The sequence below is a fragment of the Salvia miltiorrhiza genome, chromosome 5 (genome assembly GCF_028751815.1).
Source record: "Salvia miltiorrhiza cultivar Shanhuang (shh) chromosome 5, IMPLAD_Smil_shh, whole genome shotgun sequence".
NCBI classification, from domain to species: domain Eukaryota; kingdom Viridiplantae; phylum Streptophyta; class Magnoliopsida; order Lamiales; family Lamiaceae; genus Salvia; species Salvia miltiorrhiza.
This window is the reverse complement of record NC_080391.1, coordinates 11,879,346-11,897,087: the sequence shown is the minus strand read 5'-3', so window position 1 is coordinate 11,897,087 and position 17,742 is coordinate 11,879,346. Positions and strand designations below refer to the sequence as shown.

Genomic DNA, 17,742 nt, shown 5'->3' with positions numbered 1-17,742 from the left:
GATTCTAACGTATAAACAATATTGAATTAAGAGTTGTCATAATTAAATTAAGTATTAATCCCACTAAATAAGGAATTCTCGATTAGAAGGAATTAAGAGATTACATATTTGTCCTTTATTGAATAAAAATGGATGAAAATTCAATACAAGAGATTAGAAGGAATTAAGAGATTACAACAATTTGATTTAGAAAATCAAAGGCCTATAATTGGTCTTAGTTTTCACAGATTTTTAAAGTTCTCACTTGATCACGTATATATAGATCAATAGAGAATGCTAAATATAAAGAGAAAGAAAAAGGTGATCTGAATAAGTCAATAAATTTACTGAATACGCCAACAATTTTGTTGAACAGACATTCCGCATGAGATTCAAATCTTGAAGGTGGCGTGTTTTATGAATATATGATCTATTCATGTGGTCTCTTGATTTATTCGATAAAGTTATTGACTTATTCAGAACGAATAATATAAAATTCTCCATTGATCGTAACACTATATATATTATAGTGAGAGTCACTATTTTCGTAATAAATGAGAATAACGAATAAGTCGATATAAATACACGAATAAACTACTTGTAATGCATAAATAAGTATTTAATTAATATGATGAAATTTTCGCCCCTCAAGAATTTGAGCTCATGTTTAAATGCGAGAACATAATTGTTTTACTATCGTAACATCTACATAATTGCTTAACATTTTACAATAGTTTGTTATATTAGTTTGTTAACTTTATTGTCTCATTTTCCTTTCATAGTTATTTTTCAATGCTAAATTTAAGTCAATCATCTAGTTAAAATAAGATGATGAACTAGTAATAATGAAAATTAATTTATTTTTGAGAATATGAAATATTCTTCTTATAAAAAAATGGGTTAAAAGCCGAAAAATACATGAACTATTTTCAAATTTGCATATTGCACATCACCTTTAAAATTAGCTTCAGAATACATCACCTTTTAATTTAGTTGTAAATTGCACACGTGTTGACCACCACCTTGATCGGTGTTGACGTGGCGCTCGGAATTTTCAGACGTGGACTCACCGGCATTCAAAACGACGTCGTTCGTTTTGAATGAGTATTAAAAAAAAGTGAAAAATCTGCAAATCTGCTCTCTCTCTACGCACAACATCAGACCTTTACAAATCTGCTCTCTCTCTCTCTACGCACAAATAAGCAAATCAGCGTCGTCGTCGGTCTGTTGGCGACGGAGGAGAAGCCGGGGAGGGAGGCTGAGGTGGGCGCTGGTCTACTATTGTGGCGTCGACGTCGGAGTTGCAGGGGGGAGGGAGGCTGAGTGTTCTACATGCATTTTTCATCTCCTTTAATTTGTCGCGTTTATTCATAGTTGTTGGGTGTTTTCATTGAGTTCTTGAGTGTCTTTGGTTTGAATTGTTAAAATTTTGTGGAATAGACTACTTGTCCATGCTCGTGTTGTTTTTACAGGTTCTTGGACTCGATTTGTGAAGTTTTGGATGAAGGATAGTGAAGTACGCGAAGAGACGAGTCCATTGGCACGAACGGGGCTAAAATTGGGCATCGGATGAGCAAGAACGGGCGCCGGGAAGTCCGTGTGTCGGAGGACACGCAGCCGTACGCGAGGAGGGCGCCGGGAGGTCGCGCGGTCCGGGCATGCGGCCGCCGCGCGACGTTGCAGAATTCCCTGGAGGACCGCGCGGTCCAGGCGCGCGGCCACACGAGGAGACCGCGCGAGCTTGCGCGGCCCAGCCATGCGGCCGCGCGACGAGCCCGCACGAGGAGCCCGATTTTGCCCAATTTTCCGGATTTCACCTAAAATGCGACTTTTGGGAGTATTTTCGAGCTAGAAGACCTAGGACATATAAATACCACCCTTTAGCTTATTCCAAGCACTTTTTTTATCATTTTCTACACATCTTGGAGAGCTGTGAGAGACGGAGCAAGAGCAAGATTGAACATCTTCGACTTTACTACGGTTTTTCATTATTAATGTTTACTAGTATTTTTGAGATATTGATTTCTAGACATATGTCTATGTGTGGCTAGATTTCTGTTTCCCAGGGTTTAGGGAGTAGACATGATTTAAGTTTCTAACTCTTCGATTCAATTAATAAGATTGTTATTCCTTTTTATGTCCTTGATTTATTTGTTTGCTTTGTTGCTTGATCACCAATTTAGCATAATCATAGGTTTTAATTTGAGATCGGGAGATGATAATTATTACCTGAACTAAGAACATAAAACATAGTTATTTTAATTCTAAAGGGAATTGATAATTGTGAGGGCATTAATCTTAGGAACTTTTAGGAGTTACATGTTAGAAGTGCGATCCGGGGACGGTAGCCTTGCATGTAATCAACGGTTTGTATGCCACGGGAGTGGGTATGAATTAGCTTAGAGATTGCCTTAGGAATAAGCTTATTAATTGGATTGAACCTGTTAGTTAGGAAAATCTGTTGAAACCTTTACCTTGGGAAATTCTCTCCTTTCTGTTACTCCGTAATTCTTACAGCTTGAGTTCTTTTCTTTTCAGTAATTATTTATTTTACTTGTTTTTCAAAATCAAAACTTTAAAATTCATTTGTCCAGATAGAGTAAAGTAATTAAGGATAGGCATTGATAACCATTAGTCCATGTGGATTCGACCTTGTTTGCCACTATATACAATTGCACCCGTACACTTGCGGCGTGTTAAAAGAAATTAGCGAACAAGTTTTTGGCGCCGTTGCCGGGGACTGATTTTTATCAGTACTATTCAGTTAATTGTTTGATACTACTCTGGATTCCTATTTCTGTTATTTGTTTAAGTTAATTACTCCTTTCTTGTGGTTCTAATTTGAAACTGGTGGATTGTTTAGGTGGTATATGAACACAAGATCTAAAAATTTACCTTTAGTAGATTTTGATCCGGAAATTGAAGCTACGTGCCGCCATAACAACAGCCAGACGACCAAAGCCAAGTTGGATCACATGGCTACTGCGGAAGAAGTCCGTGCTTTGAGAGAGCAGTTGCAGGCGTTGATGGATGCTCAGAAAACTGTTGCTGAGCAGAAACAACCGCCTATTGATGAGGTATTTACTCCACTGTACCAGTACCAAGAGCCGCCCAGAGTCAACGCAAATAATTTCGAGCTAAGGACTGGGCTGATTACCATGGTACAACAGAACCAATATGGAGGTAGTGCCGTAGAGGATCCCAACGTGCACTTGAGACAGTTTCTGGAGTTGTGCAGTACTATAAAGATGAACGGCGTAGCAGATGATATCATTCGCCTTCGTCTATTCCCCTTTTCACTGCGGGACAAGGCTAAGTCATGGTACCACACTCTGCAATTGAGTGCAAATCCTGCATGGGAAGATGTGGCACACCTATTTCTGCGAAAGTTTCACCCTCCTAGTCTCACTTTGAAGCTGAAGATGGATATCGTTCAGTTTTAACAATTTGAAGGTGAATCGTTAGCAGAAACATGGGAACGATATCAAGAGAAATTGAGGAAGTGCATGTCCCATGGCTTTGATGAAGGGACTTTAGTCGTCATGTTCTACAATGCTTGCGGAGAGCGCACGAGGATGTTTATGGACACAGCAGCTGGAGGCTCCCTACTCAAGAAGGGAAGTTCGGAAGCAATGGAGATCATAGAAAGTATGGCAGCTACCAGCTATCAATGGCCGTCCGAGAGGGTGCAGCTGAAGAAAGTTGCTGCAGCATTCAGCTCAGATCCCCTGACGATGATCTCGACTTAGCTGGCAGAGCTGAGCTCAAAAATTTCAGCAATGTCTATGGGAAATTCTGAACCAGTTGTGGAGGATCCGACAGGCGTAGAAGACGCCAACTTCATTCATGGGAGGAACTTTGTGAACTTTTAGCGTGGACAGCAGAGCGGCTACAATAGAGGACAACAATATCAGCAAGGAGGTCGCTCACACCTGAATTTGTCATACGGGAATCCCAACAATGCAATTCAACCTCCACCAGGCTTCTCGGTTACCAACGGAGTGATAAATGAAGAGAAGAAGCCGAATCTTGAGGAGTTGCTAATGAAGTTCATGTCCAAGTCCGAAGAGAGGATGGAGAAGTTGGAGTCCAATGCTGTTGCTGTGGGGAGCCAGATGAAGATGTTCGAGACCCAATTGGGTCAACTGGCCAATGCTTTTACAAATCTACACCAACAAGGTCAGTTTCCGAGCTATACAACTGTTAATCCCAAGGAGCGTTGCAAGGCAATCAATTTGAGGAGTGGAACTACTTATGAGGGACCCAAGATGCCTGAGGACGAGATCGTGTCGCCGGTTGATGAGAAAGAAGCTGAGGAGGTCACCGTTGAGGTTTCTGGCAAAAAGAAGAATGAAAAGCAGAAGACTACTTCGCCAGCAACAGTGACTTTGCCGTTCCCTCAGCGTCATCAGAAAGAGAGGGTGAAACAGCAGTTCTCCAAGTTTTTGGAGATCTTCAAGAAGTTTCACATCAATCTTCCATTGGTGGAGGCGCTGCAGGAGATGCCACAGTATGCGAAATTCTTGAAGGACATCATCTCGAGAAAGAAAAGGTTGGGAGAATTTGAGACGGTGAATCTCAATGAGGAGTGTAGTGCGATCTTGCAGAAGAAGCTCCCAGCTAAGTTTAAAGATCGAGGCAGCTTCACTATTTCCTGCATCATTGGAGGCCAGCAGTTTGGGAAGGCGCTTTGCGATTTGGGGGCAAGCATTAATCTCATGCCCTTATCTATTTTCCAACAGTTGGCTATTGGAGAGATGAAGCCGACGTCGATCGCGTTGCAGATGGCAGATAGGTCGGTGACATATCCACGGGGGATAGTGGAAGACGTGTTGGTGAAGGTCAACGAGTTCATATTCCCAGCTGACTTTGTGGTGTTGGATTTTGAGGAGGACAAGACCATCTCGTTGATCCTAGGGAGACCGTTCTTGGCCACAGGGAGAGCCTTGATAGATGTGGCTAATGGGGAGCTCACTTTGAGATCAAGCATCGTGTCACTACGGCGTATCATCCTCAAGCGAATGGACAAACCGAGCTAGCCAACCGTGAGATCAAGCAAGTTCTAGAAAAGACTGTGAATGGAGGTCGCAAGGATTGGGCGATATTGCTAGATGACGCTCTTTGGGCGTATCGCACGGCATACAAAACTCCTTTAGGTATGTCTCCATATCAATTGGTGTTTGGAAAGTCGTGCCACTTGCCGGTGGAATTCACCCACAAAGCTTTTTGGGCGGTGAAGAAATTGAATTTGGACTTTCACTCGGCTGGAAAAGAGAGGATGCTTCACTTGAGTGCTTTGGAAGAATTTCGTAACCAAGCCTTTGAAAACTCTAGCATTTATAAGGAGAGGACGAAAAGGTTTCATGACAAGATGATCCTCAAGAGAGAGTTTGCCGCGGGAGACCAAGTCCTTTTATTCAATTCCCGTGTTCGTCTGTTTCCGGGAAAATTGAAGTCAAAATGGTCGAGACCGTTCACCATCTCCCAAGTTTTTCCCAATGGAACGATTGAGTTGAGCAAAGAAGGAGGTGAGCCGTTTCGAGTGAATGGGCAGCGAGTGAAGGCTTACTATAGCCCGGATCAAGTCCACACGGTGGACGTCATTGATCTTCATGATTGTTGAGTCATGAAGCGTCGAGCTATCGACGTTAAAATAGCGCTTATTGGGAAGCAACCCAATGTTTGTGAGTTTTTCTTTTGTTTTGTTGTTTTAGTTTCGTTTTTGTGTTTGTTCGTTTGTGTTGTGTTGCTGCGTTTTGCAGGTAAAAAAAAACAAGTTTTTTTGGAGTTGGACGCCCAGACCGCGCGGCCCAGGCGTGCGCCCGCGCGACACGCCCGCGCGAGCAAGGCAGAAATTCTGAGCAGGTCACGCGGTCCAGGGGCGCGGCCGCGCGAGGTCGCGCGGTCCCGCCATGCGGCCACGCGACGCACCCGCGCGACGAAGACAGAAAATCTGGGGGTAGCACGCGGTCCAGGGGCGCGGCCGCGCGAGGAACCCGCGCGAGCTCGCGCGGTCCTGCCATGCTGCCGCGCGACGCGCCCTCGCGACCCGGACCCGGCTGCGACCCGCGCCTCGACCCGTCCAGCCCGGTTTTTACCCTTATTTCTCCCTCTTTTCACGATTTTTACACACACAACACCCATTTTTCACCCACTAACACCCCAATTCATATTTTCTTTTAATTTCTTACATCCAATCCATCCAATGTATGTTTTTCTTGCCTCAATTACTTGTGTTTTTCAATTCTTGGCATGATTTACTAGCTTTTGACCGATTGTTTTGTTTTATTCCATGATTTATTTTCCTAGTTCCAAACTAGGGCTTAATTTGGGGATTTCTCGTTTTTTCTTGATTTCTCTTGATTCTATGCTTGTATTTGCACGAATTCATGTTTTGGAATGTCTTATTTATCATGGGTAAACTTAATTGTTGGTCAATTTGAGCTCTTGGTGTGGATTTGGTTCTTATGCTATGATGTGGGGGATGATATTCTTTGGCCTTATTCCTTTGCTCTATATTGTTTTAGCTTATGTTTTTACTCACATGCTACATATTTTATGCATAAGCAACACATGAGTTTGGCCTTTGAATTGTTTTGATATGTTGGGTGGTGGGTTGATGTGCCTTGGTTTTATTTTTCTTGTGTGTAATTTAAGTTTGGGGGATCGTTTCTAATGCAGCGTGTTTGGATTTTTTTAGTATTTCCAGCATGCCACCAAAAGGGAAAGCAACCCGGGCTGCCAAAGGAAAGGGCCCGGCCATTGGCTCGTCCTCAAGAAGCAGCCGTGCGGCGCAGCCGGTCTCGGAGTTCTCATCGGCTCACTTCGGTGTTGAACTCCCTGATGATGCCTCTCACAAGAACTGGGAGAAACTCATTCACATCCCGGTCAAGCCCACTAAGTACATATGTCCAACTACTTTGGCGAAGTTGGGCATCCAGGATGATGTTTAGGCCATGGTCGATCGCGTAGGACTTCGAAAGGTCTTCACAGGGAATTGGCTCACCTATCGGATTCTCACGATCGAGTTCTTGTCGACTCTGAAGATCACTTATGATCGTACCATTCCTACAGAGTGCTCGTTCCGCTTGCTCAACCAGGACTACACGCTTACTTGTAATAATTTCAATGACGTTCTTGAAAGTCCGCAGAGCGGGGTTTATGGTGTTGCCGGTTTTCAACCGCAGACATTCTGGGCCGCCATGGTTGACTTGAGGACAACAAGCACTTCGTTGACTTGAGGACAACAAGCACTTCGTTACCGGTCGTGCAAAGGCAAAAGCTTTGAGAAATCCGGTCTTCCGCTATCTACAGTGGGTGATGGCGTACAACTACTTTGCCCGAGAAAATGTGGGCAACATGCGATCTGACGAGTTGCTCCATCTCAAGTGTATGCTCAGAGGTGACAGGATTGACTTAGCTCCTCAGTTGCTGGATCAGTTTCACAGTCAACTCACCTCCCCGACCGCCTCCATTGGCATTGGAGGATTTGTCACCGCCCTTGCTCACGACTTGGAACTTGAGATCACGGAGACCGCGGTTTCTCAAGATATCTTGGTGGATTTCAAGGAGTTAAAAGCAGCGGGACACATCGCGGGTGGCCAGAACGTATATTGGGTCTTGAAGCCTAAGCTGTACTTTCCATTGCCCAACCCGCACTTGACTATTGTGCTGGATGCAACGGATCGCTCAAACTGGCTGATGAACACCCCGGAGCACCTCAACCTCATAGTCCAGCGCGCACCGGCAGCACAGGCAGGACGGGCAGCTGCAAGAGATGAGGTTGCAGAGGAGGAAGCAGTTTATGAAGCAGGGGGCGACGTGCCCCAAGAGTCCGAGGCGGGGACTTCATCCTACTTTCCCCACCACCAAGCACCTCCGCCGCCGGCCGTTGGATACGATTTCAATGCCATGGAGCAGCGGCTCTACGGCCACATGGATGCCGGCTTTGCCACAATGCAGCAACACATGTACGGCCACATGGATGCAGGTTTCCAAAACCTGCAAACCAATATGTACGGCCACGTGGACAATCAATTCGCTGCATTTCAAAGGCAGCAACAGGGCTACTTTGATGCCCAATTTGAAGCTGAGCGCGCTGCCCGCCTACGGCAACATGAGGAGTACATGCCCCACCATGAGGCGTATATGAGATCGATGAATGATTGGCAACGAGCCTTCCCAGGACCGCCACATGATCCTCAGGACCCGCCGGCCCCTTGAGCCCCGGTGAGTTCGACTCCGTGCCCTACACTTCATTTTCAAACTTATTCTTCCTTGTGGAGAATAAGTTTGGGGGGATGTGGCTGTGTGGGCACTCTATCTTTATGCTTTGCTTCTTTTTAGTTTGTGTTAGTTGTTTTGAGTCTTGTTTGCTTTGGTTAGAGTCGTTGCTTTGTTGAGAAGTTGTCAGTCTTGCTTTTGTTTGTCACTCTGTGTTGATGCCTTGGTCAAAAGATGAGATGTGCATGGATTAGTTGGATGACTGGCCTATGATGATTTCTGCTTTGAACTGGTGAAACTGCATGTGTTTGTGTTGATATTGTTGAGATTGAGCATGATTGATAAATGATAAGCATGGTCTCTATGTGTTCGCAATCAATGATATAAGCTGTGAGATTTGAGTCTTGACTGTCACTATTTTCCACAGTCTTATTTCTGTTTCTTGAGTGATTGTTCAAACATGCTTGTTTCTCGCTAGAACTTGTCTTGGTTTCTCCCTCGAGGTCACATAGTGTGCTTAATAACTGTGAGATGATAGAAGACCATCTTTGCTAGCCCATATATTCCATACTTGTCCTTTTACTCTATATGATTCCTAGTTTCGCCCCTTTGAGCTTTTATTATCCATTTTATTTGGTTTAGCCGTGGGTGGGAGCTTGGAGTTTGTTGTTATGGGATAGTTGGTTTGTGGAGGTGTGTGATCATGGTTTATGAACTTTGTCTTTGATTGGAAAAAAATCCTAGTATCCTACAAGTCTAAAAAAAAAATGAAAAAATGGGTACATAGGATGCATTAGAAGGTCATAACGTCATGGGAGATAATTGTTGTGTTGTGGTGGATTATATATTGAAAAATTTTGGTTTTGTGAAAGGTGGAGATAGAATTGAGCAAGAATGCTATAAGGTTGGTGATGATGTTACTTTGATTTGCATCTTTGAGTCACTTAGCCAAACATATCATACCTTACCAAAGAGCCCACATTACAACCTTCAATAAAGACCTTTTTGATCTTGGTTATAGGAGCACACATTTAGTGGGCGCTCTCTCTCTCTACGCACAACATCAGACCTTTACAAATCTGCTTTCTCTCTCTCTCTCTACGCACAAATAAGCAAATCAGCGTCGTCGTCGGTCTGTTGGCGACGGAGGAGAAGCCGGGGAGGGAGGCTGAGGTGGGCGCTACCGCGCTGGTCTACTGTTGTGGTGTCGACGTCGGAGTTGCAGGGGGGAGGGAGGCTGAGTGTTCTACATGCATTTTTCATCTCCTTTGTCGCGTTTATTCATAGTTGTTGGGTGTTTTCATTGAGTTCTTGAGTGTCTTTGGTTTGAATTGTTAAAATTTTGTGGAATAGACTACTCGTCCATGCTCGTGTTGTTTTTACAGGTTCTTGGACTCGATTTGTGAAGTTTTGGATGAAGGATAGTGAAGTACGCGAAGAGACGAGTCCATTGGCACGAACGGGACTAAAATCGGGCATCGGATGAGCAAGAACGGGCGCCGGGAAGTCCGTGTGTCGGAGGACACGCGGCCGTACGCGAGGAGGGCGCCGGGAGGTCGCGCGGTCCGGGCATGCGGCCGCATGCCACGGCCGCACGACGTTGCAGAATTCCCTGGAGGACCGCGCGATCCAGGCGCGCGGCCGCGCGAGGAGACCGCGCGAGCTTGCGCGGCCCAGCCATGTGGCCGCGCGACGAGCCCGCACGAGGAGCCCGATTTTGCCCAATTTTCCGGATTTCACCTAAAATGCGACTTTTGGGAGTATTTTCGAGCTAGAAGACCTAGGGCATATAAATACCACCCTTTAGCTTATTCCAAGCACTTTTTATCATTTTCTACACATCTTGGATAGCTGTGAGAGACGGAGCAAGAGCAAGATTGAACATCTTCGACTTTACTACGTTTTTTCATTATTAAAGTTTACTAGTATTTTTGAGATATTGATTTCTAGACATATGTCTATGTGTGGCTAGATTTCTGTTTCCCAGGGTTTAGGGAGTAGACATGATTTAAGTTTCTAACTCTTCGATTCAATTAATAAGATTGTTATTCCTTTTTATGTCCTTGATTTATTTGTTTGCTTTGTTGCTTGATCACCAATTTAGCATAATCATAGGTTTTAATTTGAGATCGGGAGATGATAATTATTACCTGAACTAAGAACATAAAACATAGTTATTTTAATTCTAAAGGGAATTGATAATTGTGAGGGCATTAATCTTAGGAACTTTTAGGAGTTACATGTTAGAAGTGCGATCCGGGGACGGTAGCCTTGCATGTAATCAACGGTTTGTATGCCACGAGAGTGGGTATGTACTAGCTTAGAGATTGCCTTAGGAATAAGCTTATTAATTGGATTGAACCTGTTAGTTAGGAAAATCTGTTGAAACCTTTACCTTGGGAAATTCTCTCCTTTCTGTTACTCCGTAATTCTTACAGCTTGAGTTCTTTTCTTTTCAGTAATTATTTATTTTACTTGTTTTTCAAAATCAAAACTTTAAAATTCATTTGTCCAGATAGAGTAAAGTAATTAAGGATAGGCATTGATAACCATTAGTCCCTGTGGATTCGACCTTGTTTGCCACTATATACAATTGCACTCGTACACTTGCGGCGTGTTAAAAGAAATTAGCGAACACTGAGGTGGGCGCCGGTCTGCTGCTGCGTCGACGTTGGAGTTGCAGGCGGGGGAGGTAGGGTTACCGCCGTGGATCTAGAGAAAGGGGAAGGCTGGGCGGCGGGTTTGTTAACTGTGATTTCTTCAAATTTTTTGATTTCTTTGATTTTTGTGGTGGAAATTTTGGAAATGGTTATGGCTCGCCAGATTCTGGAAATGGTGATGGCTCGCCAGATTCTGGAATGGCTGGCCGAAAAAGCAAGGTTTTTTTTTTTAATTATTCAAAACATCAAAACGACGTCGTTTTGCCCACGTGGCTTGCCAGCATGTAAAAAAAACTATGTGGCTGTCCATGTCATCGTTGATCAAACTTAAGAGTTGTCGGAATTTTCGATGTGTGTAATTTACAACTAAATTAAAAGGTGATGTGTTTTGGAGCTAATTTTAAAGATGATGTGCAATGTGCAAATTTGAAAATAGTTCGTGTATTTTTCGGCTATTAACCCTAAAAAATCATAAAGTTTGTTTTTTGTGCTTTCAATGTGCATGTTGCTTTCAAGGTTATGTGCAATGTGCATGTTGTTTATATATATATATATATATATATAATAAAGTTTTTTCCGTCCAATTTTTCCTCATTTTTTCTCTTTCTTCTTTCACAATTTTTTTCATTGTTTTTCTCTCTTTCTTTCTCTTTTTAATTGTTTTCTAAACATTGTCAAATTTGCTTCATGAAAAAAATATTAATGCGTCTTAAATTTAAATTCATGACAAGATCTTTAACATTTTTAAATCATCAAAGTGAATTTAAAATGAAAATCTTAAAACTTCATATTTTAACAAATTTAACCCCTTGAAAAAGGATGGATAAGAAAAGATGAGAAAATACTCTCATTATTAATTATAACACATTTTCACCATACACTCAACAATCTTTTTCTTAAAACTCGTGTCACTCCCTCCTAGGAAGTTCTTTCATGGACGGAGGGAGTATTATGTTTTCCTTCGTTTTTTTTTATTATATGTTTACTAGAGATGAAAAGATGAGAAAATGTTGAAAAATATTTTCATACCCCTTCCTTAGGATAATATTATCCAACATTGAAGAGAAAATGGGTTGTCCGAGAATATTTTCTACCCTATTTGAAGAAAAACATATAAAAAATAGATGAAAATATATTTTTTCTCTCTTTTTCCATCAAAGTAACACTTTTTGAAAAAAAGAAAAGAGAAGTTTAGATCCATCATTGTGTATATAGAAGGAACAAGCTAACAAGCTCGTAGTATACTAGTAAAAATTGAGGACGATAGAATCTGCATCCGGCGATGAGAAATCAGAATTTGCTTCCAGGGTGTAAAAGCGAGAAGTGACGTGGCAGCAGATGAATGGGTGAGATGATCCATCGTGGCCCAAACGATATCGAGCTGGCCCAAATTGGAGTTCGGATAACTCGAAAACCCAATCAAGTATAGTGTAAAATCTTTTATCATCAGGTTAAGAAAAAGAAAAAAAGAAAAAAGTGAACAAAACTCCAACGAGATTTCCTTTCAACGCTATCCATTTTCATATCTCCATTCCATCAGCAATGGAGATTGCCGCCGTAGCCTTACCAACTGTTAATCCAGCTCAATTTAGGCCTCTTTCAGCTAATTTCGCCGCCGGCTCAGTTTCAGCTCTCGGTTTCTCTCCCTCCACCAGTCGGAAATCTTCGCTCGCGCGAGCCAGGACTTTGCTTATTAGGGCTTCCCTTGCTGTCGAGCAGCAGGCCGAGACTAAAGCTGCCGTGATCAGAATCGGAACTAGGGGGAGGTAATGTTGCTTAGCTTTTCGAGGAGTTCCTTCATTTTTGTTCTAATGTGTTGAGAAGTTATGGATTTATCGTTGTTTCCTGCTGTCTGAGCATACAATTAGACACATATGATATATCCACGCGTATGTTTGCAAATCTCGTGTTATATGTCTAGCCTATTTCCTCCATGGTGCGGAACCTGCCAAAGCGGTTGACTTTAGGCAGTAATGTGTTGTTTGAGTTTGTAATTCCGTTGACAACTTTAGCTGCCTATCTTGAAATGAACTTGTATTATTGTCTTTAATATGTTGCGTTTTGTTTTGGGTAGATTTCTTCGTTTTGGTTGGTAATATATGTAATCTTTGAGTTTGTGCTTTTATTACTCTGGCGATTTGCTTGGTTGTTGGTTAATAAGTCACTTATGTAATTATTGATCAGTAAGATCAATGGGGTCTTCTCTCATTCATGTGGTTTTTGGTATTCAATTCATTACTGAATGGCGTTATCTTACTATTCTTGTTCTTGGTAGGACAGTCCACTGGCCCTCGCCCAAGCTTATGAAACTCGAGATAAGTTGATTGGGTCGCATCCTCAGTTAGCTGAATCGGGAGCAATTCAAATTGTGGTCATCAAGACAACTGGGGACAAAATTCTAACTCAGCCACTTGCAGATATTGGTGGAAAGGGTTTATTCACTAAAGAGATAGATGAGGCACTCATTAACAGTGATATCGATATAGCTGTCCACTCGATGAAAGATGTCCCCACATATCTTCCCAAAAACACAATGATACCTTGCAATCTCCCAAGGGAGGATGTCCGGGATGCTTTTATTTGCTTGACTGCGGCATCTCTGGCTGAGCTTCCTGCAGGAAGCACTGTGGGCACAGCTTCGCTGAGAAGGAAGTCACAACTTCTTAATAGATATCCATCACTTAAGGTGAGTACATTGACACATTTACTTGTTTTTGCTTTCTTTTTTATGACACATGAAGTGGGCATGTATGCATGTGCATGCTTCTGTATGGTTTATTATGTGAAGATAACTCTGAGAAATATCAAGTTCATGTCAAGAATTTCACTGTGATATACTTAAGTCATGGGAAATCTGGATGGTAGTACAGTTACCTATCTGCATTTTAGTGTCCATCCCATTTTAGCTTCATGTAGATATGTATCTATCTGATTTATTGATGAAAATATCGATCCCGTGATCTCATCAATTCTATTAATATATAGTAAATTTACCTGCTATACACTTGAAGGATCCTTTCGAAGCTGCACCTGAAAGTAAGATCTTCACATACTAAGTACAAAATCATGATTTTTTCCATGCTTGATTTATTTTTCTGAAGTGCAGTCATTGCCTATCTTTAGAGGATGCTCCATGTTTTTACTTTTTTTTTTAATATATAATATGTGGTGACGTTATCTTTTTCCTTAAATGCTAATATTATGTAGGTACTGGAGAATTTTCGAGGTAATGTACAGACAAGATTGAAAAAATTAAATGAAGGGGTGGTCCAAGCAACATTATTGGCATTAGCTGGATTGAAGCGCCTAAACATGACAGAAAATGTTACATCCATTCTATCCATTGATGACATGCTCCCTGCTGTAGCTCAAGGGGCTATAGGAATTGCATGTAGAAGTGATGATGAAAAGATGGTATGTCCTCTCTCTCTCTCTCTCTGTGTCTCTCCTGGACAGAGAACGATGATTAAGCTATTATCCACATATCTAATCTCATGAAGCATCATGGTGTACCATGATGATTTAAAAGTTTTTTTTTTTTTCCTCATCTAATTGAAGCATTGTCTCTTCAGGCTACTTATTTGGCAGCCTTGAATCATGAGGATACCAGATTAGCAGTTGCGTGTGAGAGAGCATTCCTAGAGAAATTGGATGGATCTTGCCGTACTCCAATAGCTGGGTACGCCTGTCGTGATGAGGATGGAAACTGTATTTTCAGAGGACTGGTGGCATCTCCTGATGGAATCCAAGGTACTTGAAAAATGTCCTAAATATAACTTAAAAACGGTGGTGTGATGATTCTTTGAATGTCATGACATCCTCACACCCTTGTTTTGCTACATTGCAGTACTTGAGACCTCTAGAAGAGGTCCTTATGCTTTTGATGATATGGTAAAGATGGGTAAAGATGCTGGTGAGGAGCTTCTTTCTCAAGCTGGTCCTAATTTCTTTGACCGATGAGTAGTCAAGTAGTTATTTAGAGAGAGAGAGATCTGAATCACGTATTCACTTAGGCCCTTCATCAAGTTGTTCAAGCCCTAGTAAAGATGACTTTTTGTTTGTACGATGGGTAGCATCTTGTTATTCTTGGTTGGAATTTTTGGTTGACGGTGAGCTAAAATGCATTTGAGTTTTTTGTTGTAGAATATTCCAACATTCACGTTATTGAAAAGTATGATCTCATGTTGCTGGCCAGTGGCCAGTTTGCCTTTTGGGAAATGAAATTTTATGTGATATTAGTATTTGAACATGTTTAATGTTGTCACTATGCTTTTAAGTTATAACCCATAGCATTGCAAAACGTTTTCTTTTTATTATTTCAAGCATGCAAGCTGCCCTTGTCATTGATAAGTTCGCACCTACGAGGGCCAACAGGAGCCTGCTAGTCCATTTTCCAGTGGTTGTATTAGGAAATTCTCTTCGTAAACTTAGACCAACTGGTTGCAATGGGCTCAATAATTCAAGCTTTTAATATTAATTTTAATTTCTTGTCCATGTCTTCAATATATAGAGGACATCCAGTTGTCCTCTATGTTTGGATTTTCCGTGTCCCTTTATGACCTAATTTGGATGTTTATATAGAGGACATCTAGCTGCTAGGGTTTCTACAGTCTGGCCTTGGCAAAAACCCTTACCTCTGAGGTTGTTGCGATTTGGACGGGATCATGAAGATCTACCCTATGACTGCGTCAGCTTGGTAGGGGACGCTTTTAGGGTTTGACGGTTGGGAGGCGTTTTTTAGGGTTTGACGATTAGGTCTTGTAACTTCGTCAATCTAAGTTGACAATAACCATTGGGCTGCATGCGATATATCCAGTTTGGTTGTGGATTCAAGTCGATCTATAGCCTTCCGGGCTAGATGGGCCAGTCTGCTTGACTATTTGGACTTTTTGGGGTCGTGTCAGATTGGCAAACTAGCTTGTCGGACTAATTTGATGGGCTCGGACTGAATGCGAATTATTCACCCTGATTGTTTAGACAAGTTGGACTTGAAGTGGGATAGTCAACCTGGGTCGGTCCAGGTTGGTCTTGCAATAAGTATAACCTTACTTATCGGGCTGAGTGAACAAGTTTTCTTAAGTAATTGGGCTATCATCGTTATCGACCCAAGTTGGTCCGAAGCTTGTCGAACTGGATGGACCGAGTTGCTTGACTCATTGGGCCAGCTTGAAATATTAATTGGGCTTGAGCCAAGTTGACGAATTTTTTCCACTACACTACATGAGTTGCTTCTCCAGTTACATGTTTCTGGAGACATATGAGCAGCCTATTTCTTGCGGGTGTTGGGGATTTTGTTGGAGATATTCTTGGGCCTTTCTATGGATATTTTTCTATTAGATCTCCCGTTTGCATTAGAGTTCTTCTACCTAGGGTTTTAGTGAACCCTTTTTATGGACCGCAGCCTAGAGCCTGTCAAGAGCTCTATCTCAACCCATCTCTTCCTAGGGTTTTCATATATATTGGAGTCGAAGAGGACATAGGCTACTGCTGCGTTTATTGTTATTCTTCTTACTTTGAGAGAGCAATTTCGTGCATTGAGAGCATACTGTTTGTGAGGGTGTGCTATTGATTTACGCTTTGTCTCTTTGTAAGCATGTTTATATTTTTTGTTCTTATATTATTCCAGCCTGTTGGAACAATATTATTGGTTGGAGTTGAGAGTGGATTGAGTAGCAATCACACTCTGGGAGTAAGTTGCTATCTTGCTCTCCATAGTTCATGTAGGTCCTTTGTATATCTTATCATCACTAGTGAATTGTTTGAACTGAGCGTGGCCCCCTAGACGTAGGTGTGTCGTCACCGAACTGGGTAACCAATGTTGGTGTTCTTGTGCTTTATTTATTTTCTGCTCGAGTTTCAGTTTGAGTCTTAACACGAGTTCTAACTTCTGTGTGTGAGAGTTACATGAATATTGGATAAGTACTTTTTCAAATATTATTAATTGTGTTAAAACAAAATTAAAATAATAAAAAATTTGTAAAACTACAAAAAATGACAAAATAATAAAAAAATTAAAACATTGCAAACTAAGAATACAAAATACAATAATTGAAATAAGAAATACAAAATTGAAAATGCATAATTGTTACTTCAAACAGATGCAAAATACTACACATTTAATTATTATTGTCGAATATTAGGTCATTTTTAAGATTGCGTGAATTTTTCTATTGTGAAGTTGTGCCCTATTTGTCATATATCTCGTAGACTTGGAATTCGTTCCGTAGAAAATGCAAAATACGGATCATCATTTTCTTCTTCATTCCCACTTTGTTTACTATTTGGTGTAAGTCGAGCTTCTATAAATTATGTGATTGTGATAGTTTAGGTAAATGTGTCAGTTCATTTTCAACTATCATATTGTGCACAAATGCAAGGAATCATTATTTTCTCCATCATATCACAATCACAAATAAGAACATGATCGCTTAATAAAAAGAAAACGAGCTTGGAAAACGTCAAATGCTCATTCAACCTCTTTTCAAGTAGCCTCTTAATGTTGAGCAAACAATTGGTGCTCCTGAATTTGTGGACAACTAATAGATTTTCAAAGATGGAGTTGTTTGGATTGTCATCTTTTTAGGTGGTTCTTGATTTTTTTGAACTGCCACAATCATCATCATCATCGACTGCACGGGCACGCGTGCGCTCACTTCCCAACTTCAGTTCCCACTTTGGATGATGACGTATGACTTTTGCAAAAACCTCATAGTGTGTAAACTTAGTTTTTCCATAAATTATTTGAGCTTCCTTCTCAACATTTGTATCAAACATTTTGCTACATTTTCAACCATATGCCTGTGTATGCACCCACCACCTCCTTGGTTATATTGACATTCAACCTCTGTAACGATTTCTTAATGACTTCACAGATCTTTCG

General features: G+C 41.5%; 2 protein-coding genes across 2 annotated transcripts; both read left to right on the top strand.

Moving 5' to 3' along the window:
• The first annotated feature begins 2,849 nt into the window (after nucleotides 1–2,849).
• Nucleotides 2,850–5,018, top strand: LOC131025517 (uncharacterized). The gene is made up of 4 exons (XM_057955311.1): nucleotides 2,850–3,415; nucleotides 3,508–3,760; nucleotides 3,852–4,310; nucleotides 4,383–5,018. The coding sequence occupies exons 1-4, from the start codon at nucleotides 2,850–2,852 to the stop codon at nucleotides 5,016–5,018; spliced, it is 1,914 nt and encodes a 637-aa protein (XP_057811294.1).
• Nucleotides 5,019–12,284: 7,266 nt separating this feature from the next.
• On the top strand, nucleotides 12,285–15,111 carry LOC130986043 (porphobilinogen deaminase, chloroplastic). The gene is made up of 5 exons (XM_057909314.1): nucleotides 12,285–12,628; nucleotides 13,143–13,548; nucleotides 14,070–14,276; nucleotides 14,435–14,612; nucleotides 14,710–15,111. Exons 1-5 carry the CDS (start codon nucleotides 12,405–12,407, stop codon nucleotides 14,820–14,822), a joined length of 1,128 nt encoding a protein of 375 aa, XP_057765297.1. The 5' UTR covers nucleotides 12,285–12,404; the 3' UTR covers nucleotides 14,823–15,111.
• The last annotated feature ends 2,631 nt before the right edge of the window (nucleotides 15,112–17,742 follow it).

What these genes read in the sequence shown, in the direction of transcription:
- LOC130986043 (XM_057909314.1), top strand. Translation starts at nt 12,405, where the DNA reads ATGGAGATTGCCGCCGTAGCCTTACCAACTGTTAATCCAGCTCAATTT. An exon ending in AGAATCGGAACTAGGGGGAG is followed by an intron (nt 12,629 to 13,142) that starts GTAATGTTGCTT and finishes TTGGTAGGACAG; the next exon opens with TCCACTGGCCCTCGCCCAAG. An exon ending in GAAGTGATGATGAAAAGATG is followed by an intron (nt 14,277 to 14,434) that starts GTATGTCCTCTC and finishes TTGTCTCTTCAG; the next exon opens with GCTACTTATTTGGCAGCCTT.
- LOC131025517 (XM_057955311.1), top strand. Translation starts at nt 2,850, where the DNA reads ATGAACACAAGATCTAAAAATTTACCTTTAGTAGATTTTGATCCGGAA. An exon ending in AGCTCAAAAATTTCAGCAAT is followed by an intron (nt 3,761 to 3,851) that starts GTCTATGGGAAA and finishes GTGAACTTTTAG; the next exon opens with CGTGGACAGCAGAGCGGCTA. An exon ending in CTGAGGAGGTCACCGTTGAG is followed by an intron (nt 4,311 to 4,382) that starts GTTTCTGGCAAA and finishes CCGTTCCCTCAG; the next exon opens with CGTCATCAGAAAGAGAGGGT.